The sequence below is a fragment of the Diabrotica virgifera genome, chromosome 3 (genome assembly GCF_917563875.1).
Source record: "Diabrotica virgifera virgifera chromosome 3, PGI_DIABVI_V3a".
Taxonomy (NCBI): Eukaryota; Metazoa; Arthropoda; class Insecta; order Coleoptera; family Chrysomelidae; genus Diabrotica; species Diabrotica virgifera.
Window position 1 is genome coordinate 18,050,197 of NC_065445.1, and position 22,183 is coordinate 18,072,379.

The 22,183-nt window shown below is 32.3% G+C and overlaps 1 protein-coding gene across 2 annotated transcripts in view; it reads right to left on the reverse strand.

The window, feature by feature from the left end:
* LOC114328743 (speckle targeted PIP5K1A-regulated poly(A) polymerase) overlaps positions 1–22,183 on the reverse strand; it is a 79,131-nt gene that overhangs the window by 53,133 nt on the left and 3,815 nt on the right. Inside the window, exons 1-2 of one of the 2 annotated variants that reach the window (XM_028277706.2) lie at positions 14,230–14,428; positions 5,325–5,640 (exon numbers count right to left, since the gene is read on the reverse strand). In XM_028277706.2, coding sequence (XP_028133507.1) covers positions 5,325–5,640; positions 14,230–14,246 — 333 coding nt within the window. In that variant the 5' untranslated portion in view covers positions 14,247–14,428. Of the gene's footprint in view, positions 1–5,324; positions 5,641–14,229; positions 14,429–22,183 lie in introns of those variants that run through there. The other variant, XM_028277698.2, reaches the window with a different exon arrangement.

Sequence of the window (22,183 nt, forward strand, 5' to 3'; positions counted from 1 at the left end):
GGATGCAAATTATCTTTAAAGTTTATTTATTTAAGATGCGGAGAAAAAGATTTGGGATATTGCACAACTCTTTTATAAATCGGTTCACTAATCTCAGACACAACTGTCTAGTAATTTTAGCAATTATTTTTTTGCGAAGTTAGTTTGTTAGTTACACTTTGACACGTGGTTGGAAATTACTATAAAACTGGTCACAACTGGTGGACACGTGCTCATAGCCAATATTAAGAGTAAACAAACATAAATAAGATCAATCTTACACCAATCAATAATTATTTATTTACACCAAATATGGCTTTTCATCGACTGTCATTTGTTTCGAGCTTCTGTCATATGTTGTATATTCTGTGTATAATATTAATAGACACGGATTATACGATATATGACAGAAGCTCGAAACAAATGACTGTGAATGAAAAGCCCTATATAGTGTATTTGGTGAGAAAGCATATGAGAGTTCCTCGAGAGATTCTGTGGTGGGCACTCAATAAGAAAGGAGTCCCTGGTAAATATGTAAAGATTGTGAGGGATATGTATGAGGGAGTAACGACTAGTGTTAGGACAGGTGTGGGAGAGACTGATAAATTTCAGGTGAAAGTAGGATTGCACCAAGGCTCGGTGCTTAGTCCTTATTTATTCTCATTAGTTTTGGACCAGATAACATCGAAACTACAGGGTAACATTCCATGGTGCTTAATGTATGCTGATGATGTCGTGTTAGTAGGAAATATTGAAAGAGACTTAGAACAAAAACTGGAACAGTGGAGACAAGCTCTGGCGGAAAAAGGTTTAAAAGTTAGTAGAACAAAGACAGAGTATTTGCAATGTTCATTTAAAGATGGAATTACTACAAATAAAATGGTATCTTTGGATAGTGAACTGATTGTAAAAAGCAATAGTTTTAAGTACCTGGGATCGGTATTACAGAGTAATGGAGAAATAGATGGAGATGCATGCAATAAAATTAGGGCTGGGTGGATGAAGTGGAAGGAAGCGAGTGGTGTGCTGTGTGACAGGAAAATTCCAATGAAGTTGAAGGGAAAATTCTATAAAACAGCCATAAGACCGTCAGATGTACAACTGAATGTTGGGTAGTGAAAAAGAAAGAGGAACAACGAATGCATGTGGCGGAAATGAGAATGCTTAGATGGATGAGTGGAGTGACAAAAGAGGATAAAATTAAAAATGAGTATATTAGGGGAAGTCTAGGTGTGGCACCAATTGATGCCAAAATGAGAGAGCATAGGTTTAGATGGTTTGGTCATTTTCAACGTCGAGACGCTAATCACCCAATACGAAGAATTGCTGAAGTACAATTTTTGCATTTTGAAGTTTTTTATAGTATACAAACAGTTTTTTTCACAACTAACTTTATATTGTAGTTAGAAATTTTGTAAAAAGTTTATGTTATTTTAAGATAAATTTTGACAACGTACAAAGCTAACCTCATTGTTGACACAGTTGAATTCTTGTGTTTAAGGTACCGCCAAAGTGAATAAAATAACAAAAAGAAAATATGTTATTGAATTCTTTTATAAATTGTTTATTTATTTATTAATCAATGATAATAAAATAATTTATTAAGCTACTTCAAATGTAGCTGTAATTATGCACCAAAATTTTACAGCAAAACTTAAATTTGACATTCTATTTATTTATCTATGCAACGGAATTGAAAATTGGTTATTCATTTTTTATTTATGTTTACTCCCATTGGAGGACGAAGGGAACCATTCTCGTTGGAACTTTACCGCGCTGAGCAGATGGGACGTGAATTATAAATTGTAAGATTCCCTCATCTTCCTTAGTCTCAGCATCCGTTATGGCTTGCAAATTGTAGAAGCCTCGGAGGTGTTACCAGAGAAGGTTCCCATTGTTTTCAGTTTGGTAGGACGTAGAATGACATTTTTGGATGTCGCTTTATGTACTATTAGATTGAAAACTTAGTTTTTTGATAGCAGTTGCCGCCTAGGGCATCCCTGCCATTTCGTTCGTTGCAATCCGTGACTGTACGCCGGGGTTTGTCCTAGTTGGGTCAGACAGAGCAGCATATGTGCCTCCTGATGAGAGACTAATAAGTTTCGAAACCGGTAGAGGTGCTTGCTGCACTCTCTGATTGAACTGGAATAATGATGCGGCTGTAGTTTCGTGTTGCAACGGAATTGAAAATGGTTATTCATTTTTTATTTATGTTTACTCCCATTGGAGGACGAAGGGAACCATTCTCGTTGGAACTTTACCGCGCTGAGCAGATGGGACGTGAATTATAAATTGTAAGATTCCCTCATCTTCCTTAGTCTCAGCATCCGTTATGGCTTGCAAATTGTAGAAGCCTCGGACGTTTTACCAGAGAAGGTTCCCATTGTTTTCAGTTTGGTAGGATGTAGAATGACATTTTTGGATGTTGTTTTATGTACTATTAGATTGAAAACTTAGTTTTTTGATAGCAGTTGTCGCTAGGGCATCACTGCCATTTCGTTCGTTGCAATCCGTGACTGTACGCCGGGGTTTGTCCTAGTTGGGTCAGACAGAGCAGCATATGTGCCTCCTGATGAGAGACTAATAAGTTTCGAAACCGGTAGAGGTGCTTGCTGCCCTCTCTGATTGAACTGGAATAATGATGCGGCTGTTGTTTCGTGTTGCAACGGAATTGAAAATGGTTATTCATTTTTGATTTATGTTTACTCCCATTGGAGTACGAAGGGAACCATTCTCGTTGGAACTTTACCGCGCTGAGCAGATGGGACGTGAATTATTAATTGTAAAATTCCCTCATCTTCCTTAGTCTCAGCATCCGTTATGGCTTGCAAATTGTAGAAGCCTCGGAGGTGTTACCAGAAAAGGTTCCCATTGTTTTCAGTTTGGTAGGATGTAGTATGACATTTTTGGATGTTGTTTTATGTACTATTAGATTGAAATCTTAGTTTTTTTTTATTTTTAAATAATAATTATTTTGCCGTGTTTAAAAAATATAGGATGTGTAACAACAATATGTGGAACAAATAATAATTATTTTGTCGTTTTTAAAACTGTGTTTTATCTGGTCAGGGATTTATTGCAATTTATAGAATATCTCTCTAATAACAATTGGTGCACTGTAAATATTAAATGAATTAAATATATAAACAAGCTGAAAATGCGAGCATTATCATAACGAAAACTTTGTCTATATACCTATTTAAATTCATAATATAGAAAATTGCTATTACGAAAAACTGTTTAGAATTAAAAATTATGTTTTAATGTGCAAGTACATCATTCTAATTTAAATGTTGTGAACTATAAAGATACTTTACTCGAAATTCATATTTTTTTACATACCTCGTATAAAATTAATAAAATTTGATTCATGATGGTTGCATCATAACTCTTAGACCAAGAAGAGATTTTTATGAAGAATAACTTTTCTTCGTCAAATTAAAAATACAAGAGTTATAAATGAAAATGATGTTGGTATCCATAATTTGAGAAAATTCGTCAATATTTTTTTCCATTAGAAGGATGTAATTTCATATATCAGAACATACTTTTTTATTCCAAACCACATTTTAAATAACAATTTTCCAATATTGTAAAATAAATAATACATACATGATAAAGATACTTTTACTGATGAACTTTACTTGGATCTACAGACCTAGCGAGTCTCCTAAATTCCACGGCTTTGCGCCACGCTTCACGCAACCGTATTTGCGTACTTGTGTTTTGAGTTGTGTGCGCTGGTCACTGATCGAGTGGAGTTATAGATAATTTACCAAATTTAAATATAATCGTTTCTACTGATTCATTATTAATATAGTATAATATGTATTATTGCTTTCAAAATATACTTAAATTGTATTTTTATACATTTATTACACATATTATTTTATATAATAATTAAATTCACTATAAAATGTCATTTATATTTTAGTCCTGTCGCCAGGGGGGGTACAACGGCCTCGTTAATTCAGATGGACTTACTCAAGTTTTTTTTATGTATTTTGACCCGTAGAACACGAATTTTTTGGGTAACAGTTGATCCGGATGTCGATAAGATTGTTATAGACCAAGAACTTGAGGAATCAAATAACAGCGATTTTTGGCAAAACAAAACAATATTTTGTATTTTGTGGGCCATTTTAAGTAAAAAATATTTCTACAAGTTTTTTCGTAGGATGCACAGTTTTCGAGATAAACGCGGTTGAACTTTAAAAAAATCGAAAAATTGCAATTTTTGAACCCGAATAACTTTTGATTAAAAAATAAAATAGCAAGTCTGCTTACCGCATTTGAAAGTTTAAGTCAAATTATATCGGTTTTGATTATTTGCATTGGTAAAAATTTATTTTTTTATTGTTTAACAAAGCTATAAACACGTAGGGTTTCCCGTGCTTTTACATGCGTTTTAACGCATGTAACGTAGAAATAGTCTTGATTGCACTAGTACCTATTCTACCTACTCGTTCGATTTTAAATGAGAAATCATAGAAACATCACTCACGCACTAGTTGTTTGTAGCTTTGTTTAACAATAACACAATAAATTTTTAGCAATGCAAATAATCAAAACCGACATAATTTGACTTGAACTTTCAAAGGCGCTAAGCAGAATTGCTATTTTATTTTTTAATCAAAAGTTATTCGGGTTTAAAAATTGCAGTTTTTCGATTTTTTGAAAGTTCAACCGCGTTTATCTCGAAAACTGTGCATCCTACTAAAAAACTTGTAGAAATATTTTTTGCTTAAAATGACCCAAAAAATACAAAATATTGTTTTGTTTTGCCAAAAATCGCTGTTATTTGATTCCTCAAGTTCTTGGTCTATAACAATCTTATCGACATCCGGATCAACTGTTACCCAAAAAATTCGTGTTCTACGGGTCAAAATACATAAAAAAAACTTGGGTAAGTCCATCTGAATTAACGAGGCCGTTGTACCCCCTCTGGCGACAGGACTATTTTATTAATAGCTAAATAATTTAAAATTTAGTTTGACATTCACGAAGTGTCAAACTCAAATGTAAATAATAACATTAATTTGCTTTGCTTAACAAATTCAGGTTAAAAAAGTAGCCTACTTCCTAATCAAAGATTTCAGCTGACGTTTAGTGCCTGGTAGGAAATAACCGGATTGTGACGTCACATTTTCGATTTTGAGGTCGATTATCTCGAAGACGGTTAGAGATATCAAAATGCCGTTTTCAGATTTGGATTCAGAAGACAAAACTACATAAGAATCCATCGATACGTCTGCTCTAAGTATTGCAGGAGCGGCGACGCAATAACACACAGACTTTTGCAAATTTATAAACGAAAAGTTTTCGTTGAAAATTTAATAAATTACCTGGTGAGCTTGATAAGGGAGTTCCAAATTATAAAACAACTGATGATACTTTTCCAATGATCCCGCACAAAGTTCATCGCTGCACGCCTTGGTATGACGTTGGCCCAAGACATGATTAATACAATGTTTTACTGAAATTCTCTTTGCAGCATTTTTCGTAACCAAATCACAGCAACATAGAAGACAGAAGGCTCTGTATGAATTAACTTTTTGTATGCACAGATATTGGCAACTGTCGAATTTTTTTAACGATTTGAACGAATCCGGATACAGCGTTGATTCGACGACAGGATCATATTGGGGTTTAAAGTTAAACCTAAAATGATAAAAGTTTTGTAAAAATGGATAAGTAGATCAACATATCAAAAATGTCTAACGAACATAAAGTTTTTCCTTGTAAATAACTTTGGTCCAGACCCAATTCATAAAAAAAACCCATCTTTGGTCCAAAAAAGTTATTGGCAAATCTATCTAAAAATACACTCTTAACCAAAATTAACCGGCCACGTTAAAAATGGGTTATTTTTGATGTCTTATATCTCCTAAACCTGTTGTCCGATTTAAGTTATTTTTTTCAATATGTTATAGCCTTATTCCTTGACAATATCGTTATAATAATATTGTTGCTAAACACGTAAATTTTCATTCTATACCGGGTGTACGAATCAAACTGTGTTTTTTTCATAAAGTTTGCATCACCCTGTGGAATATTCTAGCATTTGTAGAATACTGAAATTAAAACCTAACTATAGTCTCATGCTTTCTCAACATTTTGTTGTTTGATTGATTCGCTTATGTTGGATAATAAAAAATTTAGGTGCTTTAACAATTAGACATGTTGTTTATCAATACAGGGTGTTTTTAAAAAATTTTGGCAAAGTTTAAGGGGTAATTCTACATGAAAAAAAGAATGTGTGTGTACTTTGTACGCACGTAAGAAGTTATACTTCTAAATATGATTTCAATGAAATAAATATAATTTCGGACATTTTATTTGTATTTTATTTAAAGATTAAATTAATTTTTACTTACTACTTTCCAAAAATTTTTATTAAAACAATACCAAAAGTTAAAAAAAGATTAGAAAACACCAGGATTTGAACCGGGGACCTCTTGATCTCCAGCCCAACGCTCTACCACTGAGCTATACCCTTTTGTTTATACGGGCTACAAGATTTCTCAGACATAGTGACAAACATACGAAGTGAATAATTCACTTCGTATGTTTCTTCGTATGTCACTATGTCTGAGAAATCTAATTATAAAATACTTTAAATATTACTTATTATCTTATTCCCGAGGTAGACAAGTCCAAATACACAAAAATTATAATAATAGTTACTTATGATATAAATGTTAAAAGCACAATTTTAAGGCACGTATGTGAAAGTTTCGTGTGAAATATTCGCTTCGCTCATTCTGCAATTCACAAGAGTGCCTTAAAAATGTACTTTTTAACACCTATATCATACAATATTTTTTTTACAAACGTCTTATATATCAACAATTATAATTTATTCATTCTCAATTACAGGACAATACCTACAAAAACTTTTACTTGAACTTGACTGACATTCCATTTTTATATTTTTCTTGATATTACATCAAAACTGCCTATACTGTCAATACGTAAATCATAACAACTATAGAATAACATCTACTTTTATTTTTGTATATTCTAACAAATTTTAATAGTTTTTTCTACAAACGTGTTAAAAATACAATAATACAGTTTAAATTAAATTTAAAAAAACCTTTTTCAAATTGCGCAAGTTGTATTATTAATATTAATGTTAATAAATGAAATATAAATATTTTGACGTTTCACAATTTGACAATCCACTTTTAACTGCAGTGCCTTAAAATTTTTAAAGCACTGGTGCTTTAAAGTAGCATTTTTAACGCTCTTATGGAGTGCTATAAATTGCATTTTTAACACGTTTATAGAAAAATATATTTTTTCTACAACCACTATTCAAAGTGCACTTTTCTGCACGGTTTTATGTTAGCAAACTTGATATTTTCTCACAGTATAAGATATTTGACATTAGTGTGCAGAAAAGTGACGTTTCTGTGCCGCAAAGTTCTTTTCTGCACAGTTGACTACCTCATTCTGAGTAACGTTATATTCTGTTTACATCCGTGGACTACCGCATTCTGAGTAACGTTATATTCTGTTTACATCCGTGGTTAAACTTTAGACAAATATATAACCTATAAGACAATTATTATATTTAACTATAGCATAGAAACTAAATTATGGATGTTACAACTGTTTTATTTTACAATTTTATTCTTATTAAACATTTTATAATTATCAAATAACTTATCAATAAGGATTTAGCAACCTGTGCAAGAGACGTCGAATGAAGTAGGTTTTGTGTAAATCCGTGACTGCATAAATATAATGTCAATAATGTGTAATAATTGTTTAAATTTAAACAAATTAAGGCAGTGCATTAATTTTTTAACTGATTTCTGTGCAATTAATTTAGGTATAAGGAATTTAAATTGATTAGTAGGTATTAATTAAATACAGTTTAAAATTTATCACATAGGTACCTATTATAATTAATCGTCGTTTGGAAATTGTGATTTTTATTTTTAGGAAAAACTGTGCTTGTAGAAAAAGTATAGTGTGAAACACGTGCAGAAAGGTAATTTTTCACTCGTTTGAATTGCGGCACTCGCTTGCGCTCGTACCGCAACTTTTCAAACTCGTGAGAAATTAGTACCTTTCTGCACTTGTTGCACAATATACTATAAAAACACTAATATATCCTTTCCACACCTTTTCTGGACTGATACATACATAAATTAAAACATTTAGTAACGAACTCCATACTGTCTGTGTGCGCATGCGCGCAGATTAATAAAATTTCACCCTCAATCGCGCCTAAAGAAGTATAACTTCAAAAATAATGACAGTTTGCTCTATAAACCTATGTCCGCAAATGCTTCGTTTCCAAAATAGGGGGTGTTTAAATTTTTCTGACAAACTGACGATTTATTTATTGCTTTAAAACCGGTTGAGATATGCAAATGCAATTTGGTGGGTTTTATGACGTAGTTATTGCATATTTTTTGACATACAATTAAGAATTTAATATTCACCATTGGTGCGCATACGGGTAATATGAGCCATTAAAGTGGCCGGTTAATTTTGGTCCAGAGTGTAGTTACCACTACAATTAAGACATACATCCCTTTGTTTCAAGAACCGATGTAACTCTGCTCAAAGAATTCGTGTGGCTGTTGCTTGAAAAATTCTTTTTTTTTGGCATTTTGTACTTCTTCATTCGACTGAAAACGCTTTATTTTAACGCCTTTTTTCAGTGGCTCAGATTTGTTGGTCTTCTTTCACTACTTTGAAGAATACTATGTTAAGAGTTTCCCTTGATGTTTTCGTCCAATTGCTTGATAGAGCTTGTTCAAAGTTCCATTATAAAGGTTTGCGTTGATATACACTCTTGTTCTTCTTCTTTCAGTACACTGTCCCATTATCGAACGTTGGCGATCGTATTGGCAATAATAACTTTGTTTGCGGCAGCTAGAAACAGATTAGCGGATGTCTTTTGATGCCATTCTTAGAGATTGCGGAGTCTGGAGTTCTTCTTCTGCCTGGGCCACTTCTTTCGGCAATCGTACCTTGTATTATGAGGTCTAGAAGGTTATACCTCTCTGGATGTCCCAAATGTCTCAAATATTATAATTTTCGAATTTTTATTTATACTCGAGTGTTGTTCAGTACTTTTAACCTACTTAAAAAATATTTAAATATATTTATCCGTTTTCTTTAAAACCTCATTGTTACGTTACTACAAAAAGGTATTCTAAATATAGGCGACGTCATCCATCAGGGCGTAATGACGTAATCGATGATTTTTTTAAATGAGAATATATGTCGTGTGATAGCTCATTTGAAAGGATATTCAATTATCTGTAATATAAACATTAACGTAATTATTTATACAAGGTGCTCTAAAAAATTTTTTTAATTAAATTAATTGAGACAAAAAGAAGAATGTATGTAATTTATTTAATACGAAATACATTTTACTGTTGTCAGAAAATAGGAAAAATATTTATTTGACAAATAAATATTGTTCCTAAGCTTAAATTCAATATTAAAGCTGCCACCCGCCTGCCTCTTGGCAGTTTAAACACTCAATATAAGCGAAAAGCAATATTTATTTTTAAAATAAACATTTTTTTCTGTTGTAATGTATTTTTAGTTAAATAAATTACATACATTCTTCTTTTTGTGTCAATTAATTAAATTCAAAAAAGTGTTTTTTGACACGCTGTATAAATAATTATGTTAATGTGTATATTACTTCATAGAGAATTGAATAGCCTTCCAAATGAGCTATCACACGACCCGTATTCTCATTTAAAAAATCATCGATTGCGTCATCACGCCTAGATGGATGACGTCACTGGTATGATATATATGCCAAAACATCATCAAAAATGTCAAAAATGATTTATTACAAATGTCACTTACAAATGTTTAAATTGTGAAAATTATGGTAAAAATGGATAAAACACCTTCAAAAATAATTATAATTCTCATAGAAAACGAAGTTCGTCAGAAGAATCCCATCGGAAATTGTTTGCAATACTTTCTTGAACATTATGAGAGATTTTCGGAGGTCCCATAAACAAAATTTTACAGTAACTGAATTAGGTGAGATGAGGAGCCCAAAATTGAAGTCAGATGATCAAAAAAGACTATATTTGATTCCTTTTTGTTAACCTATAAGATAAATTAATGTTATTTAATATGCTTAATCAAAATTTAACCCTCACGCACAAGTTGTAGTCTATTTGACTAACAACTTCAGTGAGAAATTGGGATCAACTTGTTTCGGGATTTATTTCCAAAATCGCCCATTTATGAAAAAAATAATTTATTCCAACTTTTACGTGCTCACTGTATATTTAAGTGAATATTTCAATATTACCTGAATTAAAAAATAATAAAAATAAACACGTCATTGAAAATTACACTATTAAATTATAATTGATTGCATAAACTGCATAAAGTATGAATCAACATTAAAAGGAGAATGTGTACCTCTTACGCAACGGTTTTTTACATTTTATGCCGACAGTGCTGATTTCCGATTTAAACTTAATTTATTTCTAAAAAAAACTGTAAAAATACAGTACATGTATTTTACACAGAGATACTTATGAGAGTCTAATATTGATAGAATTCATCTCTCAAATTTCTTTAAACATTTTTTTTTTCGGAATATATTATGCTTTCTAAAATATTCAAACTTCTGAATCATAGATATTGCGGCATAAATAAAGTGATTTATTCAAGAGTTGCAATAAGTTTTAGTTTTACTGGCAATAAAGTCACTTTTGTTGCTAATTTTTTCTTCCAAAAATTGTGAGGTCTATCTTATTGGCACTATATAAACTTTTGTTATTTGAGTTATTTTACCCATAGACATAATAAGAATAGACATAATAAGAAGGACGTCATTTGGCCAATATTCACTTTAAGTCAGTCATGTCAAAGATACGGCCCGCGGGCCGCATCCGGCCCCCGGGCCATACCAATACGGCCCGCGATCGCAATGTGTCACAGAAAGAAGAATCATGTTTTTTAGAGCTTTTAGACTTCACTCGATTGCTCTACGGAAGTTTTAAAATGCGTACACTACACTACATTTATAAGTCATTTCAAAGGCAGCGCGTGCCTAGACAAGCGAGAGAGATAGACAGTAACACCATCTCTTAGCGGAAACACCCTATTATTTTTGTTGAGAACAATAGAATCTTCCATGCGCTTCGAGTCTAGACTAGAACCTTCCTTATCGATATAAAAGAAGTGCGTCGACGTGTCACGTGAATCCGAACAGGGAGAAGTTGGTTTTTTGCGGTTTCCCAACTTCATTGCACAATTATACCTGTTCGTCCCAAGAAAATAGCCGCAACTATTTTCTCCACTCGAACGCTCACTGTCCACGCTGCGCTCAAAGCCACCTCCTGACCGCCGACGAGGGACGCAGGTTCGCCTGTCGTTGTACAATGGTTTCTAGGGAGACTGGTCGAGAGCAAAGCACGGACAGTACACGTAAATGTCTATGGAACCAACAACAATCCATCAAACTTTCTTCTCTGTTGACTTCTTAGCCTTCTGGACACCACCGTCCGGCATAACCAAGGATCCAAGAACACCAGGACACGGCGCCTGCCCCAGTGTGTTTTTCGGACTGTTTGCTTTTGCTGCCAACTCTAAACATTCACCACAAACCCTGAAGAGGACAAAATCCTAAACGGGGAAGCACATTGTACGCATTTCTTCTTAACATTATCAAGACAAGCAAATCAAACAATGTAGTAGTAGTGTCACGTGAGTCAGTTGCGAAGTAGTGGTTGAGAAGGTATTGTACATTTGTTTGTGTCGTGCGTGTGCGATATCCATAATTGTGTCGAGTTCCATATTTGTTACGATTTCGGCATAATGTCACAAAAACGTAAAGTTGATAGTGAACGTAGAGTTTTTCAGTCTAAATGGGAAAATGCATATTTTTTCATAGAATGGAAAGGTAAACCACTAATCAAACAGTTGCTGTTTGTAAGGAGTTTAACTTGAAGAGACACTATGATACGAATCATAAATCAAAATTCGATTGTTACACTGAAAAAATAAGAATGGACAGATTGTCATCTTTAAAATCTAAACTTCAAGGTCAACAATCGATGTTTACTAAAGCTAATACTGAGAGCGAAGATGCCCTGAAATCAAGTTTTATTATTGCATTAGAAATCGCGAAGAGATCAAAACCTTTCACTGATGGTGATTTTATTAAAGACTGTATGTTGAAAGTTGCCGATGTTTCATTTCCATTTCAAAAGTCAATAATTCAAAATATTTCGCTGTCAAGAAACACTGTTGCTTCAAGAATAAATGATTTATCTCAAAATTTGGTTCTTCAACTGAAGGAGAAAATTAAGGAATTTACAAACTTTTCACTGGCTGTTGATGAGAGCACTGATACTGTTGATACAGCTCAACTTGCTGTTTTTATACGAGGTATTAACAGTAACTTTGAAATAACTGAAGAACTATTAAAGTGCGTTCCATTGACAGGTACTAGAACAGCAAATGATATTTATTCTGCATTGGAGCATTGATGGCAGAATATGGACTCGATTGGAATATACTTAGCAGCACAACTACGGATGGCGCTCCTGCCATGGTTGGCCAACATTCGGGCGTTGTAACTAAATTAAAACAGAAAACATCAGGAAATTTTGTGGGATTTCACTGTATAATTCACCAGGAATCATTGGCATCCAAACATTTAAAAATGGACCATGTCATGCAACCTATAATTAAAATAGTAAATTTTATAAGGAGCAGAGGACTAAATCACCGACAGTTCAGGCAGTTTTTACAAGATTTGGACGAAAAGTTTTCTGATGTCCCTTATTTCACCGAAGTTCGTTGGCTCAGTCGAGGAGTAGTTTTAGAAAGATTTTTTGCATTACGTGACCCTATTCAAGCTTTCATGTTAGAAAAAGGCAACCCAATTGATTATGACAATGACTGGTGGGTTGATTGTGCCTTTTTGGTAGATATGAATAAACACTTGACTGATCTGAATGTAAAGTTACAGGGTAAAAATCTGATTGTCACTCAAATGTACTCATGTATTCAAGCCTTTGAAACAAAGTTGAGGCTGTGGGAAAATCAGGTAAAAAATCAAACTTTGGATCATTTCCCTCATTTAAAATCATTTGGCACAGTGGATCAAAAAAAATTGGATCAATATTCTCAACTTCTGCAAAATCTTATCACGGAATTCAACAATCGTTTTGAAGACTTCCACAAAATGAATGAAATGGAATTCCCAATTTTCAACAATCCATTCAATTTTGAAGCTTCACAGGCACCAGTTCATTTGCAAATGGAGTTGATAGATCTTCAATCGGACAGTATTTTGAAAGAAAAATTTAAAGAGGTTAACGCACTTACATTTTATACACAATATTTCAAGAGTTTGGATAACTACCCGGAATTAAAAAAGCATGCAGCACGCATTCTGTGCATGTTTGGTAGCACCTATTTATGTGAGCAGATGCTTTCCGTCATGAAAATAAATAAGAACAAACATCGCACAAGACTTACAAATGAACATCTCCAATCAATTCTTAAAATAAATACAACGAATATGATACCTGACATCAATGAGCTTGTCAAAAACAAGAGAAGTTAGGTATCTGGATCCTCGAGCTCAAAATAATTACCCTCTTTTATAACTTTGATATGATTTTTAACAACCGTATATTATAAGTATACTATTAAATAAAATGTTATAATAATTCAGTACATTTTTTTTTATTTGAATCTGGCCCGCTGACACATTCTGAATTTAATATATGGCCCTCTGCAAAATTGAGTTTGACACCCCTGCTTTAAGTGGTCTAGCCATCTTTGTCTGTCACATGTAGTATGCCTTGTTTATTCTTATTATGTCTGTGATTTTACCACCCCTGTCAAAATTTCAAGTAAATCGATGCAATTTTAAAGAATATGTAGCAAATAGGGCTTTTTATTCACAGTCATTTGTTTCAAGCTTCTGTCATGTGTCGCATAATATTAAGATATCTACGTCATACGTCTTTGGTTTGTATCATGGTATATACCCATAACGTATGACGTAGATATATTAATATTAGACGACACATGACAGAAGCTCGAAACAAATGACAATCGATGAAAAGCCCTATTGTTCAGTCATTTAACTAGAAAACCATGATATCAAAACATAAGAACTCACACAAACAATATTTAAAAAATATTATATAGTGAGTGTTACACAACTAGAATACAGTATACAAAACAAAACAAAAAATTGTTATTAGTAACCTTACTTACTTTTTAAGATCTTCCATAAGGACAAACCAAATATAAGCAAATTCTTTCAATGATTTATTGATTTATTGCAATATAAACATAATATATCATCTCACAACTAATATTATACTGAAACTGATTGTGTTTTCATCAAATATATTATGGTGATTTAATCAATATTCCGGGATGCACATTATTCAAAAATGTATCAGTGAACCCCACAACATACTTAATCATAATCACAATTAAATGTTTTTTATCTACATGAACTGCATTGTATAATTATTATTGTTATAGTCCAGTCATCAGAGACCAATGCTATAACATAAAATTTCGATTTTGTGTTTTGGAAACAAAATAAATATGAGGCATTTGAAATATGCCTAAAACGCTGAATTTCACATTACAAACGATCTAAAACATTTAACACTGCATATTTTTGATTGTACAAATAGGTTTTTCAAAACTACACAACTTCAGCTACAAATTCCACCCAATGCTACCTTCGTTCAAGCATTTCCCGAGACATGAATTTCAAATGGCTCATCTTTTGTTGCCGAAACTTAAAATTGAAATTTCATGTTATATTTTTAACCCTGGAACTCCACACTGGGGTCTGAAAAACCCAGGCGCATGAATCGTTCAATGTAACTTGCATATGTCTGCGTCATTTGGCGATCCCTTGCACGTAAATTCAGTTAAAAGAGTTATAGTTTGCTGTGACGCTTTTAGTGGAGCTGTGGGTATTTCGGACCCCAGTGTGTAGTTAAAGGGTGTTAAAATTTTGTTAAAAGACGATCATTATGTTCCTGAACATCAGTCTGACACTGATAACGAACAAAGTGACGACGATAATGAAGAAGAACAAACAGAACCCAATACCTCGCAAAGAAATATCGCCAGTATACTGGGAAAAATTGTTTAGAACATCGTGCTCAATTATGATATGTTTGTCAGAACCAAAGTTGAAGTGCCTGGCTAAGATTAAGAAATAGTTATCTCGTAACAACATTTATAAATAAACAATAAACCTTTATATTTGAAACATACTTTTAAATGAAATAATTAGGTGAATGTATAATGTTAAAATTGGTATTCGTTTGATACTACATTCTACATTTTTTTTTAATTTTAAAGCAAAAAATATAGTTTCATTCTTCACATCTTTATTTATTTCAATGTACATTTTATTAGAAATTGTTTGGGTTCAAATTATTACTACCAAAAAAACAAGACCAGCAAGACTCTTGCAGAAATACCAAGACCAAGAACAAGACCGGCTAGTGCAAGACCAAGACTGCCTTTTAGCTGCAAGACCAAGACCAAGCTTGCAAGAACAAGACCAAGACCAAGACCAAGACCAAGACTAGCCTGGTCTTGTTCTTGTTTTGCTCATCACTATTCAGTTTGTTTGTCTCGTTTTAGATGAACCTTCTAGCTCAGGTCTTGGGCAGTATCTAAAGTTTATTACCCTATTGTATTATGAGTTCAAACAAGATAGTATGTGTGTCAGAATATACAGTCATATGTTTGCTTTGGCATTAGTGTTTTAGTGATCACTTGTAAAATTATGAAAATCGCTCTGTAAGAGAGGTTTGATAGAGAAAAAATAAGAGTACTGCTCTGTTCATTACCAGAGAACGGTAGTTCTCGCCAGTGGCGCACACCAACACCCTCCTACACGCGACACTATATATACACGAAATTTTCGATTTTCTAAATCTGACTGAATTGAAAATTGGGCCAACTCCCATCTTAAACTTCAGGAAAAGACTCACCCATTCATATGTCAACCATCCATTTTGGTCCAAGGGTATGGATTTTACGGCCCTTCTTATTTAGGGTCTGTTTTTCGTTCTCGTCCCCAAAACTCCCAAAAACTTCGAAAATTTCAGTCCAACCTTGGCGGCATCTAATAGTACTGATCATTACCTTTCCAACGCATGCCTAATTTTGAAAATCGGTTATACCATTCAAAAGTTACCGAGCTCAGAAATATGACTCAATTTCTACTATTTAAAAAAGGGAAAATATTTGTGGATATGTGTGTATGTATGTATTATGTATGTATGTATGTGTGTGGAAAAGTTAAACCGATCTGAATTTTTTTTCTGTGCTTGAAAAGGGGGTCAGGGCCGATTCAGAACCGGTGTAGTTTGTGACTTTTGACCACCCATAAGCCAGCTATAGTACTTGGTAGGTACAAAACGGCATATTTTTTGGGGGTATATATCTTCGGTTCATGAAGAGACAGGAGAACCGCAAATACACCAAATCAATAGTGTTGAGTTAAGCTTTCAAAGGGTGTCTAAACCGTCAGGATCAGACATACACACGACTCAGTATAGCAAAAAAACTGAAAAACTAAACTTTCAAAATTTTGGTTTTTCGACAATTACTCAAAATTTCAACCTACGAATTGCGCCAATAACTGAGCGTTTGTAGAAAGACTCTAGACGAATGTAACGGCGTATACCCCATATCCGGGAAAATTCGAATTTTTAAGTTATAGGCCTCATAAGTATGATCAAAAATATATTTCCTACGGGAAAAACGGTTTTTCAAGCTCAATAATTCCTGTAATAGCTTCAGTCATCATACCAGACCTTAGATGCATCGGATATTACTTGTCAATACGTTTCAAACACATGTTTAGTGATCAAAATCGGTTAAGCCGTTTAGAAATTAAGCTGCAAAAGTATAATCCAATTAAAGATTATTCCCGAAATGGTTTATGTAGTTGTAGTAGTTACGACGCTAAATTCGATCTGGCAACGGGCAATCCGAGTTCATTTACGGGCCATCCCAATATTTTTTTTCAATCTATTTCGAATAGAAAAAAATCTAGTGAACATTCAATGGACAGTAGATCATTTGGGAGATAATGCGACAAAGGCGACCGTTTATAAAGCTTAACGTGTAATCGAGAAACATTGCATTCAACTTCATACATTTAATTTATAAATAACTTTAAAAAACTCCTTTTTGATGTAAAACAAAATTCTAGTTTTATTTTAAAAGATTTTTCCATAATATTTGCTAAATTTGAAGTAAACGCGCCACAAAAGAGTTTCAAAATTCAAACTGTATCAAAAGTTACTCTTTTGTGTGGCGCGTTTTACATACTTCAAATTGAGCAAATATTATGAAAAAATCTTTTAAAATAAAACTAGAATTTTGTTTTGCATCAAAATGAAAATACTGGAATATTGTATGCGCCACTCATTTTTACGGCGTTTAGCGGTTTTTTATTCTTGTATGCAGTATACACAAACTATCTTTCATCAAAACGAGTTTCAATCAAAACAAATAGAAACATATTATGTTGAGCAAATTCAAAAACCTGGAATATGATGGATGGATTTAATGGATGGGTGCCTTTTCAACTTAAATATTAATTTTTGTAAATGTCTGATACGATGTACATAGGTAATGGAAAACACTTCAAGAACAATAGAACAAGATAAAGAAATGATATTTTTCTAATTATAAGATATAATAACAATGTTTTTAATAGAAATAAACAATAAATTTGTCATATTAGATAAGATTAAACTGACTAGACATTCAGACACAGTGTTGCCAGAGAAATTTTTGTAAATGTACTGGAATGGTGACACAAAATGTATTAAGTCAACACATTTTGTACAAAACTTAAAAAACTTTGTTTAATGTTATTTGAAGCAAATTTCTTATATCACAAAAGTTTAGGTTTTTATAGGAGTAAATAAAATAATAAATAAAACATATCTAAATGAATATTTTTTAATGGTAAAACAAAAAAGTGCATTGATTGGAAAACATACTTTCCACATAATTTTGAGTTGCATAGGTACAGTTATTATAGTCAGGTAGTTTAGGTGGCAATATTTTGAAAATGTACCAGAAATAGTTTAATTGCATATATGTGCAAATATTGGTTAATTGTATCTCAAATTGGTACAATTGTACCAACTCTGGCAATGCTGGTCAGACAGATAAATATAAAAACAAATGATTATTTCATGGAAATTTACAAATATTGTTTTTTGTCAATTATACATTATATTATATTAAAATGAAAATGAGAGACATCTTATATTTCAATTCGTTCAGAGAAGACCATCAACCCCTTACGTTTGTTTCACCCTCAATAGAGATCATCGGAGAGGTATATAATATAATATGTTGTATATGGTCTGCTCTGAAAGAAAACAGAAATAATTTGTCTCCCTCTGCCAAATTAACACAAATAATTCGATACAGACACTGTAGTAGCGACATCTAATTAACAAAGTTCGAAGTTTTATTTCTAGAGAAATAAACTCTTCTATTGAGACCATATTCTGGTAACTCCTGTATATAACCCTTATGTAACCTGTATGTAACTCAGGTAATATGACCAGTATGTGCCCCAATGGTGACTCTAAAATTCTTAATTGTATGTCAAAAAATGCGCAGTACTACGCTTAAAACTACCTCTTAAAACCCATCAAACTTCATTTGCATATCTGAAACTGTCTTAGAGCAATAAAAAAATCGTCAGTTTGTAAGAAAAACAACACCCCATATCTCGGAAAAGAAGCATTTGTGGCCATAAGTTTATAAAGCAAACTTTATTTTTTCATTATTTTATCATGCAGAATTACCCCTTAAAGTTTATCATACTTATTTAAAAACACCCTGTAACCTGTATTGATGAAAAACATGGCTAGTTGTTAAAGTACATATTTTTTTATATCTAACTTTTTTATTATCCCACATAAGGGATGAATCAAAAAACAGAATGTTAAGAAAACCTGAGGCTATACAGGGTGATTGATTAGTAGGGTAAAGCTCAATAGCTCCGCTATAGTAATAGATAGCAATAAAAGTTAATAACAAAAATTTTAGCCACCTTTGAGCTTCACATTACAAAATTAGTTAGAATATTACAGGGTGTTCCATAACACAGTGGCAGACCTAACTTATGTTTTTTTAAATGGAACACCCTATATTTTATATTATATTCGAAATCCTGTTAACTTCTCCATCACAAAAATATAAAGGTTTGTAATGTTATACAGGGTATTTACAAAGTTATAACCAATTTTGTATGAAAATCGTAACAAGTTCAACTCCCTGTATAAATAAAAATAAGCAAAACAGTTTAGCAAAAATAAGCACAACGGTTTATTAATGCCATATTATTTTATTTATTGTCAAAATTTTTAAGAATTATTGATATTGCTAATTTTCTTTATATCAAATACAGGGTGAGTCAAAACGCAAGTACATTATTTTCTAAGTAATGTTAAATGGAACACCCTGTATTCTATATCATTATTGAAAAGTAACATTAACATACTTTAATTTTTATATAACATTCCCTATGTCCAAATTTATTAGTTTTCGAGATATTTTCATTTTTCAGAGCAAATTATATTAGGTGTTTAAATTTATCTAAATTTTAAGTAAGCCATGACTGAATTGACAATTGAAGGTTACCGATTATCAATCCGGTAATCAATGTAACACTGTAGCAAATAAACAAATAAAAATAATTTATTAGTAATACATTTTACAAACAAAAACACAACCACTCCATGCAACATTTTTGAAACAATTAAAAACTATCTTTTTATGTAAATGCAACAAATAAACAAAGAAAATTAGTAATAAATTTTACAAAAAAACACACAAACACAAAATACAATATTTTGTGAAGACAATTAAACACTACTTTTGTATGTAAATGTAACAATGTAACAAATAAAGAATGAAACATAATTTATCAGTAATACATTTTGCAAAAAAACATGTTTGAAAAAATTAGAAGCTACTTTTAATAAAATATTTTTAATATTTAATTACATAAGGTGTTCAAAATTATCTCCTAACACATTTATGTACGCCTAAAAAGATCGTTGAATGAGCTACTTACTCTACGGAGCATTTGTAAATTAACACATCGAAATACACTTTGTATTCTATTTTTCATCTCACCCCTTGTTGTTGGAGGTATTTTATAAACTTCATTATTAACGTAACCCCAAAAAAATCAGTCCAGTTTATTAAATTCTGGTGATTTGGGTGGCCACGCTACTGGTCCATTGAAAAATAAAAATATCTCGAAAACTAATAAATTTAGACATAGGGAATGTTACCTAAAAATTAAAGTACGGTAATGGTACTTTTCAATAGTGATATAAAATACAGGGTGTTCCATTTAAAATTACTGAGAAAATAATGTACTTGCGTTTTGACTCACCCTGTATTTGATATAAAGAAAATTAGCAATATCGACCATTCTTGAAAATTTTGACAATATTAAAAAATATGGCATTAATAAACCATTGTTGTTTTGCTTATTTTTATTTATACGGGGAGTTGAACTTGTTACGATTTTCATATAAAATTGGTTATAACTTTGTAAATACCCTGTATAACATAACAAACCTTTATTTTTGTGATGGAGAAGTTAACAGGATTTCGAATTTAAAATAAAATATAGGGTGTTCCATTTAAAAAAACATAAGTTTGGTCTGCCACTGTGTTATCGAACACCCTGTAACATTCTAACTAATTTTGTAATGTGAAGCTCAAAAGTGGCTAAAATTTTTGTTATTAACTTTTATTGCTATCTATTACTATAGCGGAGCTATTGAGCTTTACCCTACTAATCAATCACCCTGTAGTTCGAGTTTTGATTTCAGTATTTTATAAATTCTAGAATATTCCACAGGGTGTTGCGAACTTTGAGAAAAAACACAGTTTGATTGGTACACCTAGTATACAATGACAATTTACCTGCCTAGCAACAATATTATTACACCGATATTGTCAACACTCTCGCCGCCAAGTGTAACATTAATGTACACTCTATATTGACTGCAGAGTTTCATTAATTTAGAAAGCTGGTATGGTTTTGTCACACGACAAAATAATTTAAAATATTATTGGCCGCAAGAGTGTTAAAGACTAAGGCTATAATTAATTAAAAAATTACTTAAATGGGACAATAGGTTTAGGATATTCGATACATCAATACTGATCCATTTTTAAGATGGTGAGTTAATTTCTTGGAGAAATGTTGATTATGCTTACTTTGTGTAACATTATATCAATAGACAGTAACAATAGACATATATACCCTATTCCACGAACATACGCCTGTTTTGGATTACTTCGACAATGAATATTTTACTGTGCAAAATAAGAAGAACGAAAGTAAATTGCAAATTTCATTGTTGTTTATTGGAATACTTATTAGCGCCATTTACTTTAATACTTCTTATGTTGCACAGTAAAATATTGGTTGTCGAAGTAATCCAAAACAGGCGTATGTTCATGGAATGGCCTATAACAATGAAGACAGTAATAAATGAAATGATAAATGTGTAGCAGTTTAAACAGGTAAAAAAATTAAATAATAAATACATCCAAACCAAAATACAGTGAAACCTGCCATATTTGGATCAATGTGGCGACAGACCGATCCGGATATGAAAAAATCTGGATATCAAGACCACTTCTTTTATAGTCTCTGAAACGTTTTCTCCGTCATACATTCCAGTAATCAACGCTGTCAATAACTTCCATCGATACACGTTTTATAGATTCTATAATACCTACAGTAGAAGCTCTTTATTCGCGGGGTATACGTTCTGTAAATATGCCGCAAATACGGAAACCGTGAATATCGAATGGTAATTTATATGGGATTATAGGGGATACGTTCCTAGGTGATAAAATGAAATAGTAAATACCTAAAAAAATCAGTTTAATTAAAGTTTTGACCATACAGATCGATTAATTATTATCTTCAGCTTTAGGCAATCGTTTAAAGAATTTAGTAAACTCTGGCTTAGCAGTTTTTAAAAATTGCTTCAATTCAGACTGATATTCAGCAGTGGCATTAGCATTTTGGCTCTTAAAAAAAGGCTTCGTTCCATAACTGGATCAATTTTCATAAAGAAATCACAAAGGTCATTTGCCATTCATAAACCTTCACTAA